Source organism: Tachyglossus aculeatus, chromosome 26 (genome assembly GCF_015852505.1).
Source record: "Tachyglossus aculeatus isolate mTacAcu1 chromosome 26, mTacAcu1.pri, whole genome shotgun sequence".
NCBI classification, from domain to species: Eukaryota; Metazoa; Chordata; class Mammalia; order Monotremata; family Tachyglossidae; genus Tachyglossus; species Tachyglossus aculeatus.
Window position 1 is genome coordinate 11963782 of NC_052091.1, and position 26036 is coordinate 11989817.

A 26036-nucleotide genomic window follows, 5' to 3' on the forward strand; every position below is an offset into this window, starting at 1 on the left:
AAACCCTTATGTCTACTCCGATGGCCAGACCATTCATCTTAAAAGTATCCTTCCAGTGAGATCCACCAAGCTGTCATCTGTAATCCAAAGGGTTGAAAGACTACCAAGTGGAGGAAAGGTAACAAACCTATTATTATTATTGTACTTGTTAAGCGCTATGTTCCAGGCACTGCCCTAAGCGCTGGGGTGGATACAAGCAAATTAGGTTGGACACAGTCCCTGTTGCATTTTACAGATTTTACAGGTAACTGAGGCCCAGAGAAGTGAAGTGACTTGCCCACAGCAGACAAGTGGAGAAGCCGGACTCCATTCATTCAATCATATTTATTGAGTGCTTACTGTGTGCAGAGCACCGTACTAAGCGCTTGGAAAGTACAACCCATGACGTTCTGACTATTCACTATGCCATGCTGATTCTCAAATACTTGCCTCGTCGAGAACTCATTGACACTAAATTAACTTTTAAGCATTAGGGATCTGGAGTTTGTATTTTACTTCTGTCAGATGTCTGTTTCTGTAAAAGTGATTCATGGCACACAGGCAGGAAAAGGAAGTTTTGTGGCCCAATAGATCACACAATTTTACATATGGCTGAAGTAGGCTTTCCTTGTAATGTTAATGAGTTGCTCAGGACAAATCATCATCTTCATAATGATGGCATTTATTAAGCGCTTACTATGTGCAAAGTACTGTTTTAAGTGCTGGGGAGGTTACAAGGTGATCAGGTTGTCCCACAGGGGGGGCTCACAGTCTTAATCCCCATTTTACAGATGAGGTAACTGAGGCCCAGAGAAGTGAAGTGACTTGCCCAAAGTCACACAGCTGACAATTGGCGGTGCCGGGATTTGAACCCGTGACCTCTGACTCCAAAGCCCATGCTCTTTTCACTGAGCCACGCTGCTTCTATAATCAACGGTATTAACCGAACACCACTTAGGTGCAAAGCTCAGAAAAGTGTGGTCAGGGCATGAAAGTCAAAACAGTACTTGATTTTTTTTTTCCCAAATGGTATTTGTTCAATGCTTACCACTATACTAAGCACTAGGGGAGATATAAGATAATCAGGTACCGCATGGGGCTTCACAGTCTAAGTAAGAGGGAGAACAGGTTTTGAATCCCCATTTTGCAGATGAGGGATTACGAGTGTGAGCCCAAGGTGGGACGGGGACTGTGGCCAACCTGATTAACTCGTATCTACCCCAGTGCTTAGGACAGTGTTTGGCACATAGTAAGTGCTTACCAAGGAGGTAAAAGGATCGGGTCACTAACTGACCAACTTAAACTCCTTGAGGCAGCCAGGAGCTGAAACACGAAAAATACTTAGTGTGGAACTTCACCCATTCACAGGAGAAAACCCTTAAAAATGAAGCTCAGATGAGACAGGTCCAGAATAACCAGTAAGCGACTGCAAGGGGCCCACAGCTCTCACACCATCCCTTCGGAAACCCATTTTACCCCAACCTCTGCAGCTAGGCCTCTCCTACCTAGGTTCTCCCAAATCCTAATCTGGCTCTTAGAACAGTTGGTGCTTTTCATTTTTCAAATCTGACTTTGCCACAGATTTCATCCAGTTGCAAATGAAGTCATCGTCGTTCTTACTGCTGGCCCAATTTGTAATGGAATAAGTGATATCAATGACTTCTGACATTTGAGGGATTTGGGGATTTTTTGCACATGATTGCGTGGGCGGTTAGGATATCTAGATGAAAAAGCTCCATTGAGGGCCGAAAAATACCAAGATGCTAACAAAAAAGAGTTTCAGCTACAAGATCAACAAGACCCAAAGAATCAAATTAGCCAACCTTCCTGAGGCTAATGATGTGATGCCTTCTCCTTTTATTCCCTGAAAACAGCAGCAACAACAACAAAACCAGAGGTGAGGAGCTTAGTTGGGGGCGGGGGGGTGTCTACTAATTTCAGCTTTTGCCTGAACATGGCACCCTGAAAATCTTGTATCTACGACTCCCTCAGTGGTTAGTACAGTGCTTGGCACATAGTAAGCACTTACTACAATAATAATAACTTTATCTTCAAAAGTCACCTTGACAAGCCAAGCTATCTAGAGGTGGTACAAAAAGCAGAAGAGTTTCAGAGGACCTGAAGTTTGAGAAGCTATTCAGAAGCAATAACTCATCTTTGCCTCTTAGGGTTGAGCTTAGGGAGCTTAGGGCTTGAGTTTAGGGTTGAGCTTAGGGAGGAGGAAAGGAAAGGAAAGGAAAGGAAAGGAAAGGAAAGGAAAGGAAAGGAAAGGAAAGGAAAGGAAAGGAAAGGAAAGGAAAGGAAAGGAAAGGAAAGGAAAGGAAAGGAAAGGAAAGGAAAGGAAAGGAAAGGAAAGGAAAGGAAAGGAAAGGAAAGGAAAGGAAAGGAAAAAGGAAAGGAAAGGAGGAAAGGGGGGGGAGGGAGAGAGAGAGAGAGAGAGAGAGAGAGAGAGAGAGAGAGAGAGAGAGAGAGAAAGGAAGAAAGGAAGAAAGGAAGAGAAAGAAAACACATTACAAGAACAGCATAAAGATAGGTTTCAGAAGGAAGCTAAAATTACAAAATGATTTTTCAAACCATAATTAACAAATTTCAGCATTTAGTTTTATAAATGCCAAGCTACTATTTCTTTTAGCAGTACTTGTTAAGCACTTACTACGTGCCAGGCATTGTTCTAAGAGTTGGGATGTATATATAAGGTAAACAGGTTGGGCACAGTCCATGTCCCTCTTGGGGTTCACAGTCTCAATCTCCATTTTAAAGATGAGGCAACTGAGGCACAGAGAAGTTAAGTGACTTCCCAAGGTCACACAGCAGACAAGTGGCAAAGCCAGAACTAGAACCCAGGTCCTACTTCAATTGCCACTGCCTTGAATTGTTCCAACAGTCCAGTACTGTTACCTGTCTGCTTGTTCTGTTTTATCTGTCTCCCCCTTTTAGACTGTGAGTCCGTTGTTGGGTAGGGACCGTCTCAATATGATGCCGATTTGTACTTCCCAAATGCTTAGTACAGTGTTCTGTACACAGTAAGCGCTCAATAAATACAACTGAATGAATGAATGAATGAAAAGTAATTAAGTAATTCCAGACTAGATAAAAGTATCACTCTAAAGGGAATGGTGAAACAGAATAAAGTAGTTTTGTGAGAATATAGAGTGAGAACATTTGGTGAATACAAGCAAATCAGGTTGGACATGGTCCACATGGGGCTCACGGTCTCAATCCCCATTTTACAGATGAGATAACTGAGGCAAAATTAGGTGAAGTGACTTGCCCAAGGTCACACAGACAAGTGGGGAAGCCAGGATTACAACCCACGACCCTCCTGATTCCCAGGCCTGTGCTCTATCCACTATGCCATGCTGCTTCTAGTGAAGATAGGAGAGGGAAAAGTAACTGTGTGCTTTAAAGCCAACCGATAAGGAGTTTCTGTTTGATGTGGAGATGGATGGGAAATCACTGGAGGTTGTTGAGGAGTGGGGAAACCTGGCCTAAACATTTCTGTAGAAAAATGATCCGGGAGCAGAACGAAGTACTGACTGGAGTGGGAAGAGGCAGAAGGCAGTAGTCAAGGTGGGATAGGAAAAATGTTTGGATCAAAGTAGTAGCAGTTTGGCTAGAGAGAAAAGGGCAGATTTTAGCAATGGTCTGAAAGCAGAACTGACAGGACTTGGTGACAGACTGAATATGTGGTTGAATGAGAGATGAGTGGATGATAATGCCAAGGTTACAGGCTTTTAAGTTAGGTAGGATGATGATGCTGTCTACAGTGATGGGAAAGCCTGGGATAAGGACAAGGACAAGAAAAGGACAAGGGTTTGGTGGGAAGATGAGGAGCTTGTTTTGGACCTGCTTAATTTGAGGCGACAGCAGTACATCTGAGTAGAGATGTCCTTCCCGAAGGCAGGAGGAAATGTGAGGCTGCAGAGAGGGAGAGAGATCAGGGCTGGAGATGTCAATTTGGGAATCATCTGCATAGAGGTGGTAGTTGAAACCATAGAAGCCAATGAATTCTCCAAAGGAGTGGGTACTGATGGAGAATAAAAGGGGACCCAGGATTAAGTCTTGAGGGACTCCAATAGTTACAAAATGGAAGGCAGAGGAAGAGCCCACAAAATAAACTGAAAATGAGCTGCCAGAGAGATAGGAGGAGAACCAGGAGAGGACAATCTCAGCGAAGCTCAGGCTGGATGGTATTTCTAGGAGAAGGAGGTGGTCCACAGAGTCGAAGGCAACTGAAAGGTCACGGAGGATTAGGATGGACTAGAGGCCATTTGATTTGGCAAGAAGGAGAACACTGAGGACCTTTGAGGGGCAGTTTCAGTGGAGTGAAGGGGACAGAAGCCAAATTAGGAGGAGTCAAAGGAAAGAACAGGAGGAAAGGAAGTGGAGGCAGGCACACCACCACAGTTTTGGCCTGGCCAGCACTAACACTCCTCTTGACCAAAGTACCTACCTAAAATCAGCCCCAGACATACATTCTCCAAAAGGCAGTGATTACAGGTGCCCTCTATCCTTGAAAATCCCCTTGCCTCACAGCTCAGAGCCCTCCTAAAACTCAAAAAGGACTGAAGAAATCTGCCCTGGAAGACTCTCATGGACATCCATAGCATGGAGAAACTAAGGTAATCCTCTAGCCTGTAAACTGGTTGTGGAGAGGGAATGTGTCTATTGTTATATCGCACTCTCCCAACACTAGGTACAATGCTCTGCACACAGTAAGCTCAATAAATACAGTTGAATGAATGCAGCCGGGTAATTGAGACTTTACTGTACTGGGATAAATGGATCACTGATTTGACACAGCAATGACATTTAATGTAACATGCCTAAAAACAAAATGAGATTTTTATGGTGTCTGCTAAAATGAACACTAATTGTACTAATGCACCTTTTACTCTCGTATTGTTTGGAAATTAAAAACAAACAAACAAAAAATATCTCACTTTAACTCAGTACCCCACTGTTTCAGGGAGAAATTATGGATGCTTGCATGGGCTGGGGCTGGCTGATTTGCTGCTTGCTCTCCCACTAGTTCTCCAGGTATAGTTTCCACAGCTAGGACGTTTCTGGCTTTCTCAGCCGAGGCATTGAGATGTGGGAAAACTAAATCTGAAAGGAAAGAAAAACAAATGTTAGTAGGTCAATCCACTGTATTTATTGAGTGCTTACTGTGAGCACAGCAATGTACTAAGCACCTACAAGAGAATAATACAACATTCAGTCCCCTGAGGACAATGAGCTTAGGCCCAACACTTTCATTTGGAATTGCAATTTAAGGATATCACAATTATGATTCCAGTTTGTTGTTGGGGAGGGCCTGGGGGCAGGGGAGAATTCCCTAAATACTTTTTAGGGAAGCAGGATGCCTAGTTGGTACAGCACAGGCCTGGAAGACAGAAGGACCTGGGTTCTAAACCCAGCTGTACCACTTGTCATCTGTGTGACCTTTGACAACCTCACAAGCGTGAATTTTCGGAATCCTTCTGCCCCTTGCAAAATGACTCCCGGAACAAGTTATGCTTGTGTTTGGGTCTGTGATCTTCACCCATATCTCCTCCAAACATACACCCTGAACTAACTCTTTGGCACAGAAAGACCAGACCCAAACACAAGCATAACTTAATATGTTTTGGTTTGTTGTCTGTCTCCCCGTGAGCCCGCTGTTGGGTAGGGACCATCTCTATATGTTGCCAACTTGAACTTCCCAAGCGCTTAGTACAATGCTCTGCACACAGTAAGCACTCAATAAATACGATTGAATGAATGAATGAATAACTTGTTTTGGAAGTCATTCTGCAAGAAACAGAAGGGTTCCGAAGCAACAACATTTAAAGACACACACTCCCTATTCCACTTTTAGTCCAAGTACAGTTTTTTTGAATGCAAAGACACTTCCCAAAGGCAAGGAAAAAAAAAAAAATCCGTGCTCAACTGCTTTTCAGGGAATCTAGATTAATCCACAGTCCTATCTGATGTGGCATGCTGAACAGTGCATGAAAATTTAAAGTGTACTTCAATGGACAGTGATTATCCAATTACAGATTTAAGAAAATCTTAGCTTTTAACTCATTTCTTAAAAAAAAAGGACTATCTGGAATAAGCATCATTTTTCTAAATTAAATGGCAAGTCTCTCAGTACTGGTGTCCATTTTTTCAATTGCTTACTAGCCAACCCGCTCCAGGCTAGAGGGCTAATTCCAAACCCTGAAACATCCTTTCTCTTTTCATTCCCCATCTTGCATTCATTCCCCCAGCAATTGTAATTCTGTGCTAGGTTTATATACAGCAACACCTTAATACGGCCTTAAAAATAAAGCCAAAAGTTTCAGAGTGGCCTAGCAGCAAGAGCTCAGGCTTGGGAGTCAGAGGATGTGTGTTCTAATCCTGGCTGTGCCACTTGTCTGCTGTGTAACCTTGAGCAAGTCACAACTTCTCTATGCCTCGGTTCCCTCATCTGTACAATGGGGATAATAATAACAATTAATAATAATAATTGTGGTATCCATTAAGTGCTTGCAATGTGCCAGGCACTGTACTACGCACTGGGGTAGATACAAGTTAATCAGGTTGGACACAGTCCCTGTCCCATGTGGGACTCACAGTCTCAATCCCCATTTTACAGATAAGAGAACTGAGGCATAGAGAAGTGAAATGATTTGCCCAAGATCACCCAGCAGACAAATGGCAGAACCGGGATTAGAACCCACATCCTCTGACTCCCGAGCCTGAGCTCTTGCTGCTAGGCCACTCTGAAACTTTTGGCTTTATTTTTAAGGCCATATTAAGGTGTTGCTCCATATTAACCTGGCATAGAATTACAATTGCTGGGGGAATGAATGCAAGATGGGGAATGAAAAGAGAAAGGATGTTTCAGGGTTTGGAATTAGCCCTCTAGACTGGAGCGGGTTGGCTAGTAAGCAACTGAAAAAACTGACATCAGTACTGAGAGACTGAGCCATTTAATTTAGAAAAATGATGCTTATTCCAGATAGCCCAGGCCCGGGCTCTAGCTACTACACCACACTGTAAGCCTCATGTGGGACAGGCACTGTGTCCAACCTGATTTCCCTGTATCTGCCTCAGTGCTTAGAACAATACTTGGTGCATAAGTAAGGACTTAAAAAATACCATCATCATTATTATTATTAAAACTTTTGATCACTTCCATTTTTTTTCCCAAGTCAAAAACAAAGAGTAGAATCCCCAAAACACAACCATTGCAGAAAAGAGAAAAATGCATTTCTGTGAGCAGTGTTAAGTGTAAACAAAATGAACTAGAAACCTTGAAGGAACAATAGTTATTGTAATAAAAACTTAAGATACAACTGGAGGACTGTGCCTTCAAACTGTTTCCAAAAGTTGTGGTTTTCCTCTCAAACGAATTTTAGATGGCTAATAAATGGCGAAAGATGGGAGGAGAGGGGAGGAAGCAGAAAATGCTGGAATGGTTGCTAAATATTAAAGTATCTAGGTAATTCTTGGCAATAAATCTATTTACAAATTGTTACCGATACATAATCATATTGGCAGCTAACTCCTTGGCCCAGAAAATAACAGCTTACAGCAGCAATTTGTTTTGTTTCACATTATATATCAGGAATTTTGAAGGGCTACTCTAACAGATGCTCAAAGGTGCATTTAGAGAAGCCAAACAAAATACGTTACCAGTGTTATCCAAAATAAAATGCTTTTAATTGCTTTTAAAAATCAAATCACTACTTTACAGTACAAGAAAAGCCACCAAATACATCAGCTTGTTTTGAAATGCTTAGTTATCTTTGGCTTATCCTACCGTTATCACTATTTAATCTGGATTCTGCCTTACTTAAAAATACACTTTTTTCTTTCAAAAAGGCCAGATATTAAAATACCAATAATGAAGTTATAATATAAAGATCTACCAGTTATCCCCAGAAATATTCCATGTACTTTCACCTAAAGTCATAAAAATGGTTCCTTTAGCATTTAATTGCTTGCAAAAATTAAAGCTGAATTTTTGAATGCAGCAAAAATTCACCTTGTAGGGTTGCCCCATGCTTATATAGCTTTTAATTTCAGCTGTTTACATGTAACCTGCTTTTTTTTTTTTAGTTAACTCTCATAATCGTCTAGAAGTCTCTCTCAAACAGTGTCATTTCTTTCTACCTGCAACCCACTAATTAAGTCTCAGAATTTGGATGCTGGGGTCCACTGAAGTTCAGTGTCACTATATTCTTTACTGTCAAGTTTTTCACTGTATTTTGGGGCCTTGATACAATACTGCATTTTGGAAACCAAAACCATTAAAATGCAGCTCATGAGATCTTCAGCATCTTCTTAGCAATAGGAGATAATCAGAAGAAGACGGTCATAGGTTAAAAAGCAAAACACAAGGAACAGTCCCCCAAAAGGAATCTGAATACAAAAAATTTTTAAAGAGCTTCAAGCTCTCCACTTTGTCTACAGGCCCGAGTTGCTAGCCAGCACAGCATGCCAGTATTAATAATGTTTCCCTCCCAAAACCAAGATGACATTTGCAAAATGGATGTTAATGCTCCTCATGGATTGCTTTGGATACTATTCACGGCAGGATAAATCCATAAATATGGATGTTTTCTCATCCTAGTGAGTCAATCATATTTACTGCGCACTTACTGTGTACAGAGGACCGTACTAAGTCCTTGGGATAGCACAACAATGTAACAGATACATTCCCTGCCCAAAATGAGCTTATAGTCTAGAAAGGAAAACAGACATTAATATAAATAAATAAATTACAGATATGTACTTAAGTACTGTGGAGCTGAGAGGGGGGATGAATAAAGGGTGCAAGTCAGGGTGGTGACACAGAAGGGAGTGGAAGAAAAGAAAAAAGGGCTTAGTCAGGGGAGATCTCTTGGAGGAGATGTGCCTTCAATAAGGGTTTAAAGTAGGGGATAATAATTGCCACATATGAGGAGAGAGGGCATTTGGATGAAGGGGAAGGGCAGATTTTAGTGATGTGGTGAAAGTGCAATCGACAGGATTTAGTGATGGATTGAATATGTGGGTTGAATGAGAGAGAGAAGCCATGGATAATGCCAAGGTTAGGGGCTTGTAAGACAGGAAGGACGGTGGTACGTCTGCAGTCATGGGAAATTCAGGGGGAGGACAGGGTTTGGTTGGGAAGATTAGGAGTTCTGTTTTAGACATGTTACGTTTGAGGTCACAGGAGGACAACCAAGTAGAGATGTTTTGCAGGCAGGAGGAAATGTGTGACTTCAGAGAGGGAGAGAGATCAGGCCTGGAGATGTAGATTTAGATATCTTCTGCAGAGAGGTGGTAGTTTAAGCCATGGGAGAGAATGAGTCCTCCAAGGGAGTGGTTGCTGATGGAGAATAGAAGGGATCCAGAACTGAACCTTGAGGGACATCCACAGTTAGTGAGTAGGAGGCAGAGGAGAAGCCCGTGAAAGAGACAGAGAATGAGTGGCCAGAGAGACAGGAGGAGAAACAGGAGAGGACAGTGTCAGTAAAGCCAAGGTAGGATGATGTTTCCAGGAGAAAGGGATGATCAACAGTGTCAAAGGTAGCTGAGAGGTCTAGGAGAATCAGGATGGAGTAGAGGCCAGTGGATTTGGCAGAAGGCGATCATCAGTGACCTCTGAGAGGGTGGGTTCTGTGGCGGGAAGGGGATGGAAGCCAGATTGGAGGGGGTCAAGGAGAGAACTGGAGAAGAGAAGCTGGAGACATCACATGTAGACAACTAGCTCAAGGAGTTTGGAGAGGAATGGTATAAGGGAGATGGGGCGATAACTGGAGGGAGCCATGGGGTCCAGGGAAGGTTTTTTTTTTAAGGATAGGGGAGACATGTGCATGCTTGAAAGCAGGAGGGGGGGATGAAGCCATTGAAGAAAGGACTGTTAAAGCGTGCAGGGATAATCTTGAAGTGGATGAGGTCAGCCTGATATCTAGATTTCCGCCAGCAGCACTCTGTGGCTTTTGCAAAAGAGCAAAAGAGGTGGACTGTGGAGGTGACCCAGGGCTGTGGGTTAGTGGTACGAGATCGATGAAGGGATAGGGGAGCGAGTGAGTTGAGTTCAGTAGAGGGGGTGGTGTTGAGCGGGTCAATTTGGTCATCAAGGGAAGGCAGTCTGAGTATGGAGGCATGAAGACTTGGTAAAATTGGCTGGGGTGTCAAAAGATTGGAGTTCTCTGTGGGGGACAGCACAGATTTGTGGGGAGGAGGTATGTGGGAAAGAAGGCAGATGAGGAGGTTATGGTCAGATCCTAGCCTTTAAATGGCTCCTGCAGAGGGGTGAAACTTTCTGAATGTAAATCAAAGTCCACAGTAAGTAGCTCAGTAAGCAGCATTAACCCATTCCCTCTCTAAAAGGATTTTACCATCAGGCTTTGATGTTCATTCAGTATGCCATTTTGGAAAAGGCTCTTTGATTTTGCTCCCCGGCCCAATTAAATATTCCAATACACTAGACAAAATAAAGTAGAGAGCGTGTGAGAGACAGGGATGGTGGGTAAAAGCTAGAAATAGGTGAAAACTATCTTCTCACTCTAAAAGAGGGTAAATAGAAGGGCTTGTAACCCACCTTCCTCCAGGAAACCATCCCCTAGAAATCAGGGGCTCAGGTCAACTCCTCAGCCACACCGAGCACTGATTTAGCCCTCTTACTCCTTTCGGCCTGACTTATTTTTGCCATTACCAGGTGCATCTGTATCTTTGCTTTTATTGTTATTTCATGTACATTGTTCATTCAATTGTATTTATTCAGCGCTTACGAATAACGATAATAACTGTGGTATTTGTTAAACATTTAGTATGTGCCAGGCAGTGTACTAAGCCTAGGGTGGATACATGTAAATCAGGTCGGGCACAGTTCCTGTCCCATGTGAGGCTCACCTTCTCAATCCCCATTTTCCAGATGAGGGAACTGAGGCCCAGAGAAGTGAAGTGACTTGCCCAAGATCACACAGCAGACAAGTGGCGGAGCCGGAATTAGAACCCAGATCTTTCTGACGCCCACGCCTGAGCTCTATTGACCAGGCCACGCTGTTTCTCAAGTCATTTGAGAATAACTGTAAACAGAGCATTGAGCCCTAGAAGGACCGACTGAGCAAACACGCAAATGATCGTAAACCCATTTTTCACCATCAGCAAGAGGGTTATGAACTGACAACAAGTCTAAAGGAAGCCAAGCTCAGGTAGCAGCCTGCAACAAGGAAGCCACAAACACAACCAACAATTCATGCGCTAAGCTAAATCACCGAATTCTGTTACCTAGGTGGCATCCTGACCAACAATGTTACGGCAACTGCAGACAAAGAAGAAGAAAACCACATCAAGAAGGCCAAGGATGGTGTGCCTGCCCCTCAGAGGGTTCACTTCTCTGTAAAAACCAGCGTTTATGGGATTTAAAATAATGTAGATTTTAACAAAGTAAGGCTGCCAAAAACCAAAATATCTGGCAACTTGGCACTAAACTCCAAGAAGCAGAAATTTCTAAGGGCAAGAAGGAACACATTATTTACTTTACTTTCATGAGGGACAAAGGCCTCATTACAATATTTATATAAGAAGTTTCATTCAATTTTCTTTTCATGCCCACATCTTCTGCACTATGAATATTTCATTAAGAGAATGGCAATAAAGGTGGCTTTCTTTCAAGTCTGTTCTGGACTGATAAGGCAACCCCTACTTTTCGCTATAAAACACTTTGAAAATGAAAAACGAGCATTTACGTGCACACATTTTTAAACTAATGGGTTCTCTTTTTCTACACTTTAAAATCACATTTTCTCCTTGGAAGCTGCACTACTTTAATACTTACACAGACTGCATTTTCTTTAAGGGAAATTGGTCAGTTCTGTTTATGAGTACATATTAAGAGCAATGTGCTGCATTAGCCAGGTGTAGATGCCAGCATTTCAAAAATATAAATTTAGGACTAATTAAAATGTAACATTTGACAAACAGAGAAGTGAAAAATATAATTACTTTGCCTTTACAGTACTGTACTGCACAAAGATCAAAAACAGCATTTTCTCCAAATCCAATTTGTCAAATAAAACAGTACAAAATACTAGTCTGTTAAAAAATACTACACTGAATACTACTACAAAAGACAGATGTATTAATAATACTCTAATAACCAGTTATACAACATGAAATATTTTGTACAAAACTATTTTTCTATTGTAAAGCAAGAGTATGGGTGAAAATTGAGAAAGTTGCTAAATTTAAACAGCTTAAACAACAAAACAATATTTAGCTTCTCTTTACTTCCAGAGTGGTGGGGAAGATAGGGACAGGGAAAGGGAGAGAGACACAGCAGAGGCAGGGAAAAGAAGGCAAAAGAGGTCAAATTTTTCCAGCATTTGAATTGGAATTAATCCAAAGGTCAGGACCCATCCCGACTCACTCCAAGTCCCACCCAGGGAAGGAGCTTGGTCTAGTGGAAAGCACACGGGGCTGGGAGTTAGAAGACCTGGGTTCTAATCCTAGATCCACCACTTGTCTGTTGTGTGACCTGGGGCAAATCTTTTCAATTATCTGTGCCGCAGTTACATCATCTGCAAAATGGGGATTAAGACTGTGAGCCTATGTGGGACACAGACTATGCCAACCTGATTAGCTTGTATCTTAACCCAGCACCTAGTATGGTGCCTGGCACATAGTCAGCACTTAAATACCATCGAAAAAAAGCCCCCAGAGAGCCTTTGATTGGTATCAGCCCCAGAGGAGTAGGTCACCCCATAAACCAAGAGCTGCTCCACCAGGATCCCAGGCAATCAATCAACGGCAAGCTCACTATGCGCAGGGAACGTTTCCTCTAATTCAGTTGTACTGTACTTTCACTCATTCAATCGTATTTATTGAGCACTTACTGTGTGCAGAGCACTGTATTAAGCACTTGGTAAGTACAAGTCAGCAACATATAGAGACGGTCCCTACCCAACAATGGGCTCACAGTCTAGAAGGGGGAGACAGACAACAAAACAAAACATGTAGAAAGGTGTCAAAATTGTCAGAACAAATACAGTATTATGCACATAGTAAGCGCTCAAATCTCACTGATGGATTGAGCACTTACTTCATACAGAGCACTGTACTAGTCCTTTAGAGAGTACAATACAACAGGGTTGGTAAACACGTTCCCGGCCAGCAACAAGCCTACCGTCTAGAGAACCAAGACTCATCCCGGTCCACTGAAACCATCTCTTGGTCCTCAGATCCAGATTGATCAATACTGGATCTGTACCCTTTGGGCGCTTGGTATATTCACCCCACCCTCAGCCCCACAGTACTTATATATAGACCTATAAATGATTTAGATTAAAGTCAGTCTCCCCCTTCTAGACTGTAAGATCACTGTGGGCAAGGAACTTGCCTACCAACTCTGTTGTACTGTACTCTCCCAAGGGCTAAGTATAGTGCTCTGCACACTGTAAGCACTTAATAAATATGATTGATTGATTGGTTCAGGCTCTAGGTCATGCTCCTCCCAAGACTGGGAACAACAGAGAAGGTCTAGAATCCTGGAGATGAAATCTCCATGGCTTTTCCGCCTGCCATTTCGGCCCACCTGTGGCACAGTGAAATTGTAAACACACTGCTGGTCAGCTCACTGCTGAACTGCACTGCTAAATCCGGCATGTTAAAAGTGATTGCCCCAAGTCTTCACTCACATTCCCTAATGCTGTTTCCTCAATTTTTAACCTTACCCGTGCTGTCTTTGGCAACGAGACCTTTGGAAAAGTCACTTGGGGTGGGAGAGGTTCTGTTGTCCCACTTCACTCCATCAAGACTGTTGCAATATTCCCATCTTTTCTGCTGAAGTTCTTGCAACCAATATGTCATGAGTTGACGGTTAGGAGCCTGGGGGTGGGGGGGGTGGAGAGAGAGAGAAAAAAAGGAAATAGTTAATGAACTGAAAAACCCAGAAGAAATTTCCACATTCTCTAAGCAAAACAAAGGTTTGCTGGTTGAAAGAAAAACAAGAAAAGTGAATCACAGAGTTGGTGCAGTTCTCACTAACTCAAAAATATTCAGGGAAAGAAAGGATTTTGCCTACCAACAGTTGCTTTAAAAAACTCTAACCTCATGTATAAATGAGGTACAAAAGATATTAGTTGCTCCACACTTTCATTTTTGACATCCACCTATTTTTTCAATCACAAAGTAAACTCTCCTCCAGGCAGAAATGATACTCTAGCAAAAATGCATGCTCTATGAGGCTCCACAAACAGAAGAGACCAGCAACTGGAAAGTGACGCAAATTAAATTTGAAACTGTGTCTTGTCAAAAACAGCAGAAAACCAATTGCAGGTAACAGGCAGTAGTTTTGCATATAGTCACTTGTTTCAAAGCTCCCTAACCTGCAGAGAAATAAAACTACTAGGCCAACAGATCTAACACCTACTTTCCTACCATGACAAGTACCAGTGAAGAAGAAAAGATTTAACTTACCTTCAGACACTGCATTAAGTATCAACATCTGAAAAACTGATCAACATAGGGGACTGCAATTAAAAGCCACATCTGCCACGCACTTTTGATATGAGTATCTGCTCTGCCTATAAGAGATTGGACTTTTTGATGGAGAAATGCATGGATGTCAAAAATTAAAGTGCTGAAAGATTATTTCCTTTTGGAACTTATTTATAGTTGGGGTTAAAATCTTTAAAGTAAACCAACAGCCAAACTCATCTCTCCCTTTCTTTCTTGGGAGAATACAACAGAGTAAAAGACAGAGTAAAAGACTGGGCCCTCAAAGAATTTTCAGTCTTGGGTTGGGGCTACAAACACAAGCCACTCACAAATGTTATAGCTGTTGATAGCAAAAGTATGGACAGAGATATTTTTATAAGATTCTCGATTTACTGACCAACTCCACTTGATTCAAAAAAGCTAAAGAATATCACAAAAACAGTAGCTGCATAGCAATGATCACTTTTACTTCTTAAGAATAACAAGCATCAATCTGCAATTGTAACTTTTTTTAAAAACACATCAAACAATGCAAAATTACAAATGCCCCCTTGGTGATAAGCTAACATTATTTGCCAGTGGGATACTCTAACAATCAACAACCAAACAACCAAAAAACAGTAGGTTCAACATAATAATAATAATAATGGCATTTATTAAGCACTTACTATGTGCAAAGCACTGTTCTAAGCGCTGGGGGGATACAAGGTGATCAAGTTGTCCCACGGGGGAGCTCACAGTCTTCATCCCCATTTTACATATAAGGTAACTGAGGCCCAGAGAAGTTAAGTGACTTGACCAAAGTCACACAGCTGACAATTGGCGGAGCCGGGATTGGAACCCATGACCTCTGACTCCAAAGCCCGTGCTCTTTCCACTGAGCCACGCTGTTTCGGCTAATTATAACATGCTAATTATATAAAAATAAGATTAGAAGATATGCTATTAGAGTTATACCAATAGTCCATTCTGCCTAGTGTTCTGGTCAGGGAGTGGCAGGCACGGAATTATTACAGCTTTGCTAACAAAATTCACCTCAACTTTCAGAATTCCCAGGATATTTTTAGGCATCAGAAATGGTGCTAATCAAGGTACTTGAGAATTGAAAGGGTTTGAGTCAACCATGTCACAGGAAAATCTAACAAGACAAAACTGTGTTACATGAGGTTCTATTCCGCTTTTAAGGCATCTTTTCAGGCAACAAGTAGTTATTATTATTTTTGTATTTGTTAAGCGCTTAATATGTGCAAGGCACTGTACTAAGCACTGGGGTGAATACAAGCAAATCAGGTTGGACGTAGTCCCTGTTCTGCAAGGGGCTCACAATAACTTTACAGATGAGGTAACTGAGGCACAGAGAAGCTAAGAAACATTACTAAGGGCACACAGCAGACAAGTAGCAGAGCCAAGATTAGAACCCATGACCTTCGGGCTCCCAGGCCCGTGCTCTATCCATTAGGCCATGCTGCTTCTCTAGTCATTGCCTAATCTGGTTCGGAGATTTACTTCATAAAAAGGTCTGGTTTGGAGCAATGCATCAAAGTTTCCTTAAAGTCATCACTAGTTACTTTCTTGATAATAAAAGCAAGGGAGAAATTTGGATACCTTTGTTATGTGGGAATTCTTTTTGCCTACTAAAACTGTCAAAGGGGAATCCTCCCATAAAACAGTAGCCTTAATTCTTATTTTGGGACCATGCATTCATTTTTCTATGCTTAAAACAACAGCAGTTCATTTCTTCACTATTTTAAAAGCCTTTAAAAGGACACTACTTTAAGCCTTTTAAATAAACTCCAATATTTGGATTCATGCTTAAAGGAGAATTAGTACATTAAATTACAAATTAAGAGAAAAAAACAATTAACAGACTCACTTTCTCTACAAGTTAAAAGCCTATTCAAGGTTTATTAACTCTGGCGACTAACTGGATGCGGGGTGTTTTTTTTTTGACAAAAAGGTACATTTCAGGAGCTATATTCTTTTCAGCAGGAACCAAAATACCTTAGTGTGTCTCAAATTTAGTGAGAACCATGGTATTAAGGATCTTTTTCCTATAAGACCCCTTTCCTGGTGTCTAGGTAGTAATTCAAGTACAAGTCTCAGAGAATTGCTGTACTGACAAAAAGAAACAGAGAGTAATAGAGATATTCAAAGACAGAACCAGAGTGACAACAAAAAGAGGCACCAAAGGTATTTTAAAATTTCACAACAGTTTCATGGGTTTCTTTTAGTTTATCGTAATCGGTCTAATTTTTTTAAGTATGACTAGCACAGTTTGGAGAAACACCGCTAGAAGCTCTGCGGTAAAGTTAGAAATTTGTCAAGCCTTTAATGATTCATAATCAATCCATAATCAAATAAGGTACATGGTATTGCTGACAGATCCAATGTATGCCCACAAGAAATTTACAACCCCACAGTTCTGAGAACACTATAACATTTAAATTGCAATGATGAACCATTACTGCATCAATTTGGGTTATAATTAAAAGAGAAAATATTTTGCCAGGGGCTGTCAATTGCTTGATTCGAAAACATACATTAAGGTGCTTCCCACCCCCATCAAGTCAACATTTAAAAACTGCCTCACTCAATGGTGACTCGGTGCTCTTTCTTCTTCTGGGGTCCAAGGTCGCTGACTCCCCAGGGGAGTCCCAAAGCTTGATTCACACTCAGGGCAACCGATGCTTTGGCAGAAAAATAAAAATCCAACACCATTTCAAGTGATGGCATTTCTGTTCCATCAGTTCAGAGGTTTAACTGCCTCAAGCATAAATTCTCTCACTTCTGAAAAAATAAGGTAAGAGGCTGCTTTTTTAGCTAACACTGGGACCACAAAACCACATTTGCAGCATCGCCTCATTTAGCAAAGCGCTAGCACATTCTCATTCTCTCTCTCTCTCTCATGGCGGGGGTGGTCCCCAATGACTGTAAAAACAAAGGATTCACCTATGCATTTGTTCTGAAGGGGCCCTGAGATATGCACCTCTGAAGTACAATTCGTCTTTTTCCTAGGGACAAAATCACTTCCCTGGACATTTCAAAATACTTGGTTTCTACCATAAATTTTAAATGCCTCTAGTTTTCTAGACTTCAACAAGCACAATTTCAATCAAGGCATTTATACACTACAAAAAATAAAAAAGTTTCCTAATGATAATAATAATAATTGTGGTATTTATAATGCGCTTGCTTACTATGTGTCACATACAGTATTGAGTGCCAGAGTAGATACAAGATAATCAGGTTGAACGCAGTCCTTGCCCAACATGGGGTTCAAAGTCTTAATAGAAAATCCCCATTTTCCAGTTGAGAAAATTGAGGCACAAAGACTTTAAGTCACAAAGCAGTCAGATGGCAGGACCAGGATTAGAACCCACTATGCCACAATGTTCCTGAATTTCCATTCTCCAATCCTCCCTAAAGTTTAGTTTTAATGTTTTAGAAAGCAAACCTCCACAAAATCACTTGAGAGTCACAAAACCTAAGAAACAACCATAGCAAACAAAGCCTTGTATCTGGAGAAAACACAAAAAGTGGTAGCTTGGAAGGCTTTCTTGAACTTGGGGCAAACTAGAACAGTGAAACGTTCAGTATCAATGACTACCACGCTACTCTAAAGCACAGAGCAAGAATGTGCCATGAGATGCAAGAAACCAATTGGCTTTGTAAGATTCTTTTTTTACTCTGAAACCTCAAATTGGGGTGGATAGATCAATGAAAGTCATTAATTGATTGACAGCAGGGTTGACCTAAGACCAAAGGCAATTCTGGGTACTGATTTGGACAACTACTCACCCTAAAACTGAACCAAGGGAAAAATTATCTGGAAGAGGAAAGGGAGTGATGACATCACCAAATCCTCCTTTCCTGCCTTACCCCTCCTATTCTTCAACTACCACCCAGGAAGCCCTATCCGCTAACATTCTGTCGGAAAAGAGACCACAAGGAAAAGAACCTGGTGAACACAATTACTAAGTATTTGATGAATGCAATAAGTATTCAGTTGCAAATAATTTTTCAAATAATTAGTAATTTGCAGTTTATATAAATAAACTGAATATTCCTATTACTACTATATGTTTCCACAACACAATCCAGGGTGAGTTTCACATGTCTGATCTTGAATTTTAGTTGGTTCGCGTCATGGGAATCTGTTTACATCACATCAAATATGTATATCTGGCTGGTGTCAAAGTGAAGATTGACGGTTCAAACAGGAAGAAAATTCATAGGCTCAGCATTTCAGCAGCAATTACAAGTTCCTCTATCTTCTCTGAAATGCTGTAGTACTTATAATCTCAGCAATAACAGCAAAAATGAAAAATTAAATGTAACTTGGCAATCATATTACCCTTCAGGCACTGGCTTTACTTTAGAAATATTCCAGTGTACAGTAGAACAATTGGCTATTGATGATAGCAAGACTATTCACATAATTCATTCTGAAGTCACTTTTTTTTTTTCCCAAGGAACTCAGGTTTCTCCACAATTCTCATGACGTTAATAAGCCTAAGTTTTCACAAAATTCACTAAGAAAATATGTTTTAATTGGATCGTTAGTTGGATGACTATATTTTTACGAAAATGAAATAATTTACAGAGTGAAACCATCTGAAAAATAATTTAAATAACCAGGACATTGTTATCCGCAACATAATCTCCAATAAATTTTTAGGTAACCTGAGAAAAGGGAGTGAAATTTTAAGATTAAATCCAGAGTACAGCGCATGGGATGCTAAATAAATTCTCTGCCTTTTTTTTCTTCTCTCTGGATACTCTCAGAATTTTTTTTTCTCTACAGGAGGTTGTTAAATTATTCTGCATTGCAGCACAGAAATGGAAATAAAGGCACCGCAAATTGGGGCCCTTCTAACTTCAGTAAAGATGCATGTGGATTGCCAGCAGTTGCCAAAGAGACATATATATGAAATACTAACAAGGAATTTTGATCAGTTAGACTCAGTAAAAACTAAAATGCGAACTAAATCTGAATATAGATTTTTATGAATCAATGCCTTCAGGAGTCATCTGAGGGTAAATCATGTGCTTGTGGACACAAAGAATACTGTACTTCTAGTTGATGAGTAAGATGAAATATTTGTGTTCAGGGTTTTATTTTCCATTTTTATTAAACCTTTTACTTGAACCATTCATTATTTCCCTATGGCTGAGCCCTGGTCTATGGTCCTGTGCTAATTTTGTGCAACAATTATCCATCTCAAAACATTTTGGAACAAGTAACAAGTTTGATAAGGGGTACATCACTAAAGGTGAACCACCAAAATGGTAACTTTAGCTTTGGTTTCATGGCACACAACCTAGTTAAAAACACTGTCCATATGATCTTCAACAATGCATCTCCCTATGTCTTCGCTTTATAAAATTGTCCTCTTTCCTACAATGAATCCAATTTCTTTCCCATTTTCCCATTTTCCAATTTTTTTTCTTTTGAATTCAGTGTAAACAACCTAAAAGACAAAGGAAATGGTAGTGGTAAGGAATACAAAGCAGTATACCTTAGACACAGTCTTTTATAAACAATCCATGACTTAGATAAACACCTCTTAAAATAGATCCATCACACTTTAACACTAACCTTTCTCTCCAGCTTAACAAAATGTGTATCAGCAGTTTAATTTTCTTTCTTTTTTACACAAAGGCTAAAACCACATTACTCAATTTCCACGCTGCCTTATTCAATCATATTTATAGAGCGCTTACTGTGTGGAGAGCACTGTACTAAGAGCTTGGAAAGTACAATTCAGCAATAAAGAGAGACAAACCCTGAGCACAACAGGTTTACAACGGGCGCACATAGTAAGCGATTAACAAATACCATCATTATTATTATAAATAGAATTATGGATATGCACATATATACACAAGTGTGTGGGGCAGGGGGCGGGGGTAGAGCAAAAGGAGCAAGTTGGGGCAACATGGAGGGGAGAGGGAGCTGAGGAAAAGGGAAGGCTTAGTTTGGGAAGGCTTAGTTTGGGAAGGCATCTTGGAGGAGGTGAGCCCTCAAGAGGGCTTTGAAGTGGGGAAGTGTGACTGTTTGGCGGATTTAAGGAGGGAGGGCATTCCAGGCCAGTGGTAGGACATGAGCCAGGGTCAACGATGGGACAGGGGAGAACAAGGCACGGTGAAAAGGTTAGCATAAGAGGAGTGGAGTGTGCGGGCTAGGATCTGGAAGGAGAAAAGGGAGGTGAGGTAAGAAGAGGCAAGATGATGGAGAGCTTTCAAGCCAATAGCGAGGAGTTTTTGTTTGATACGGTGGTTGATATGCAACCATTGGAGATTTTTGTGGAGGGGAATGACATGCCCAGAACTGTGCATCTCTGAGAGACTGGATACTCCAAAACACTGGGTCCTTTGCAACTTGTATTTTCCCTTCAGGGAGTGGAGAACATGAAAGAGCACCTAAAGTATTTCCTCTGCTTAAAAGGGAATGAAGCCACATAAAATAAAACAAAGTGTGGACCCTAAATGACAACATGGTTACATGTGGAGAGCTTTGGATATCTGTTACGGCATTTTTGTGAATTACAGACATAAAATCCTTTCCTAAATAGCCATTCAAGGCCAACAAGAAGCAGTGTGGCCTAGTAGAAAGAGCAAGGGTTAAGGTGTCAGATGACCTGGATTCTAATCCTGATTCTGTCAGTTGTCTTGTTGTGTGATCCTGAGCAAATCACTGAACTTCTCTGGCCTCAGTTTCTTCACCTGTAAAATGGGGGTTCAATTCCTGTCCTTCTTCCTACTCAAACTGTGAGTCCCATGTGGAACAGGGACTGTGACCAACCGGATGATCTTGAATCCACTCAGTACCTAGTGCTTGGTACAAAGTAAGAACTTCATACCACAATTACTACTACTCATTCTCCACAGACACTCCAAACCATGGATCCTGCATAGACGAGACCTCTTCACCCACTTGGGACTTGGCAGCACCCCTGCCCATCTACTCATTCACTGCTCTCTGTGCCCCAGGGGGAATGTGACTAAGTGGGATTAAGAGAGTTTGAATAGTACTGTGCAAACCACCACTGCCATAATCAATTCCTTCACTCAGGTGACTATCATCTGCCCAAGTATCCACTTATTCATTTGTATTTATTGACTGCTTACTGTGTGCAAAACACTGTACTAAGAGCTTGTGAGAGTACAATGCACGAATATAACAGACACATTCCCTGCCCACAATGATTTTACAGTCTAGAGGGGGAAACAGGCATTAATATAAATAAATTACAGATATGTACATAAGTGTTGTGGGGCTGGGAGGAGGGATGAAAAAAGGGAGCAAGTCAGGGCGACACAGAACACCCCTTGTCTGAATTTTTTAATCCACAGTCCAGGGCATTTGAACTAAACACACACAGAACCATGATTTCCTTCTAACGCTTAAACCTGAACTCAATAATTGTGAAATCACTTACTGTTTAAACCAGTAACATGTTCCTTAGGCGCCTGCGACCTTAAACTAGGTATTCTGGCTTTTCTTTTGCCGTAGTGACCCCTTGGGTGTGTTCTTTTCAGAATGGGTTAGAATATAGGAAAGCCAACTGGACTCATAAAAATGACACAACCCAAGTTGAAATGCTGGGGCAAGTCACAGCACTGTAAATTCACAAATAGTGGCCCTTAGTAGCAGATGAGTAGGAAAACGTTCACATCACATATATAATAGTAGATGTGATTGTCACAGGTGAAAACCTCTCTCAGAGGAGGAAAAAAAAAAATCAAAAAAGCCAGTTGCCCTCTAAATTTGGGCCAAAACAGAAGACTGTCACCGTCATTACCCAGGCTATCCAAGGAATCCAAACTCTGGGTCAAAAGGGTCAGTGACATAATAATAATAATGATAGTATTTAAGCGCTTACTATGTGCCAAGCATTGTTCTAAGCGCTGAGAGGGATATATGGTAATCAGGTTGTCCCACATAGGGCTCAAAGTCTTAATCCCCATTTAAATAATAATAATAATGATGGCATTTGTTAAGCACTTACTATGTGCAAAGCACTGTTCTAAGTGCTGGATGAGGGAACTGAAGCACACAGAAGTTAAGTGACTTGCCCAAAGTCACACAGCTGACAAATGACGGAGCCGGGGTTAGGACCCATGACCTTTGACTCCCAAGTCCATGCTCTTTCCACTGAGCCATGCTGCTTCTCTAGATGATAAGCTGCTTGTGAACAGCAATTGTGCCTACTATACTCTCCCACTGTGCTTAACAGTGCTCTGCACAGAGTTAGGGCTCAATAAATATCATTGATTCTGGTCTGCAGACTTATTTCACTTCTCTTTCCTTCTCTCCTTCGTCCTCAAACTGATTACTCTCAAGAGGGAAGGATGGTTGGGAAAGAATACACAACCCTGCACTACACTCGGCAGTTAGACAAATCAATAAAAGATATTGGGTTCTTTGGAAGGAAGTTCACAAGAATTAAGCAGCAAAGTATCTAAGATGGAGACATAGAATAAACCAGCGATGTTCACTGTTATTCATGTTCAGCACTGACTAGGAAGCAACTCACTGTATGCCACGTTTCAAGATTTTTGTGCACAAAAGTGACTCTGCAAAAACGCTGCTAGAAAAAAAGTTGTTTTTTTTAAAATCCGTAGTGCCTTAAAACTGCTATTTGTCAATTAACATGTTAATAACATGAAGATATTTTTGGAGAATTCTGCTGCCTCAGAAAAAAAAAAAACTAGACAAAACAGCCCAAGAGAATAACACTGCCAGATGTTTAACTTTTTTGAGCCACATTTAAAGGAATATGACATCTCCCCAACGTATACCAACAATTATCTTTACCAGACAATAAGGGAAGACCTTATTCTAAGCTGAACAAAAGAACACCTCTGAAAGGAAAAAGCCTGAATTTAAAGGTCTTTTGAACAGTGTCAAGAACACTCCACTGCATATTTTTCAGGGCGTAGGAAAAAAAGCCTTGGGGTGTGATTTTTTTAAGTGTTAACATTACTCCTAAAACAACCGATCAACTGTATTTATTATGCACTTACTAAGTCCTTGGGAGAGTACAAAACAACAGAATTAGCAGTCACATTTCCTGCTCATAACAAACTTACACTCTAGAGGGGGAGATGGACATTAATACGAATAAATAAGTAATTTATAATGTATAATGTGCATAAATGCTGTGGAGTTGGGGGTGAGGTGCGTATAATGTGTCCAAAAGACCACAGAATGAAATGCATAGACAATGCAGAAGGAAAGAAACCGGGGGGAAAACGGGCTTAATTGGGGAAGGGCCTCTTGGACAAAACAAAGACTGAAACTGTAAAGGGGTAGTACTGCCTGGAGCCCATGTAACCACAACCTTAATAAAGATCCTCCTAGGGAAAAGCACACAAAACTCCTACTGCAAAATTAACAACAAACACTGCTTGGAGTTTTAAATTGCAATAATATAAAAACAGAAACCTCGAAGAACATCTGGTGGACTAGAAAATGTGGAGCTGCCAAAGGATTAAATGAAATGACAATTCCCCCGAAAGGCTCAAAATGTATTAGTGGCTAAAGCCTGCATGGACCTTGTGAGGACCCTAAGGTCTTGGCTTTCTGCCCTTTCGTTCACCCACTCATTTTAACCCTCTGTTTTTTGTCACTACTTGAACTTATACGACTAGTTCTCACCTATCTCAGCTACTCTGGTGACAACCACCCCTCCCCCATCCCTTTCCCTTCTTGACTGTACTTTAACCCCCATTTCCCTTATCCACTGTTTTGAGATTTTAGCAGCTCCAATCTCCATCTTTTTGACTTTTTTATATAATGGTATATAAAACACTGGAGTAGACGCAAGGTAATCAGGTTGGACACAACCCCGGTCCCACACGGATCTCAAGAGTCTGAGAAAGAGGGATTTCAGGTATTTCCCCATTGTACAGATTGGGAAACAGGTCCAGAGAAGTTAAGTGACTTGTCCAGGGTCATGCAGCAGGCAACTGGTAGAGCCAAAATTGGAACCCAGGTCCTCTGACTCCCACGCCTGAACTCTTTTCACTAGGTCACACTGCTTCCCTAACAAAAGCTGCCTCACTATTCTCCTATTTCCTACCCACTGTCCACATTGTTTCCCTTACATGGGTTTTATCCTGATCAAACCTGCCACACTAACTCCTTCCCTAACTTAAAAGCCTTCCTAAAAGGCCACCTCCTCCAAGAGTTATTCTACGATTAAATCCCAACTCCCTAGAAATGTCAATCAATCAGTGGTATTGGGGGCTTACTGTGTGCTGAGCACTGTAGTAACTGCTTGGGAGAGTACTATATATAACTATATATTCCCAACTCACGGGGCAGGGGCACATTAAAACAAATTACAGTTATGACGGGGTGCATGGAACTGAGGGTGGGGTGAATATCAAGTGTTTTAAAGGGTACGAATGTGCAACTGAAGGAAGAACAGGAAATGAAGTCTTGGCTGAGGAAGGCCTCTTGGAGGAGGTGTGATTTTAATAAGGCTTTGAAGGTGGGTAGAGTATTGCCTGAAGGGGAAGAGAGTTCCAAGGTGGAGGAAGGATGTGGGCAAGGGATTGGCAACAAGATAGACGAGATTGGGGCACAGCAAGTAGCTGGGATTGGAGGAGCAAGGCACTCTGGCTGGATTGTAGTAGGCGATCAGTGAGGTAAGGTAGGAGGGGGTGAGCAGATTGATTACCTTAAAGTCAAAAGTAAGGAATTTCTGTTTGGTGCAGAGGTGGACAGGCAATCACTGGAGCTTCTTGAAGACTGGGGAAACATGGACTGAACCTTTTTTTTTTTTTTTTTTTAAGAAAAATGATCTTGGCAGCAGAGTGAAGTATGGGCTGGTGTGGGGAGACGGAAGAGGTAGAGAGATCAGTAAGGAGGCCGATGCACTAGTCAAGAAGGGAGAGGATAAATGCTTCAATCAACGTGGAAGCAGTTTGGATGGAGAGGAAAGGGCAGATTTTAGAAATGTTGAAAAGGTAGAACAGACAGGATTTGGTGACAGGCTGAATGAAATAGATGAGTGGAGGATAATGCCAAGTTTACGGGCTTCTGAGAAGAGATGATGGTGCTGTCTACAGCAATGGGAAATCTGGAGTGGGGGACAGGCTGGGTGAGACGAGAAAGAGTTCTGTTTTGGACATGTTAAGTGTGAGGCGTCAGAGGGACACCCAAGTTGAGATGTCCTGAAGGCAAGAGGAAATATGACACTGTAGAGGAGGAGAGAGATCAGGGCGGAAGATGTTGATTTGGGAATCAGCTGTATAGAGACGTTAGTTGAAGCCATGGGAGCGAATGAGTTCTGAGGAAGTGGGGGTAGATGAATAGAAGGGAACCCAGAACTGAGTTTTGAAGGACTCCCATTGTTAGGGATTGGGAGCCAGAGGAAAAGCACATTAAACAGACTGAGAATGAGGAGCCTGACAGATGGGAGGAGAACCAGGAGACAGGACAATGTGAGTGAAGCAAAAAATTAGATAATGTTTCCAGGAGAAGGGGTGGTTCATCATGTCGAAGGCCGCTGAGAGGTTGAAGAGGAATATGATGGAGCAGAAGCCGCTGGATTTGGCCAGAAGAAATGTCAGTGGTGACC

General features: G+C 41.5%; 1 protein-coding gene across 1 annotated transcript in view; it reads right to left on the minus strand.

Annotated features, from left to right (window-relative positions):
- Window positions 1–26036, minus strand: part of TBC1D2B (TBC1 domain family member 2B) — a 73266-nt gene that overhangs the window by 34087 nt on the left and 13143 nt on the right. Inside the window, exons 4-5 of the mRNA XM_038767001.1 lie at window positions 13677–13830; window positions 4923–5088 (exon numbers count right to left, since the gene is read on the minus strand). Of these exons, the coding sequence (XP_038622929.1) occupies window positions 4923–5088; window positions 13677–13830 (320 nt within the window). The remainder of the gene's footprint in view (window positions 1–4922; window positions 5089–13676; window positions 13831–26036) is intronic.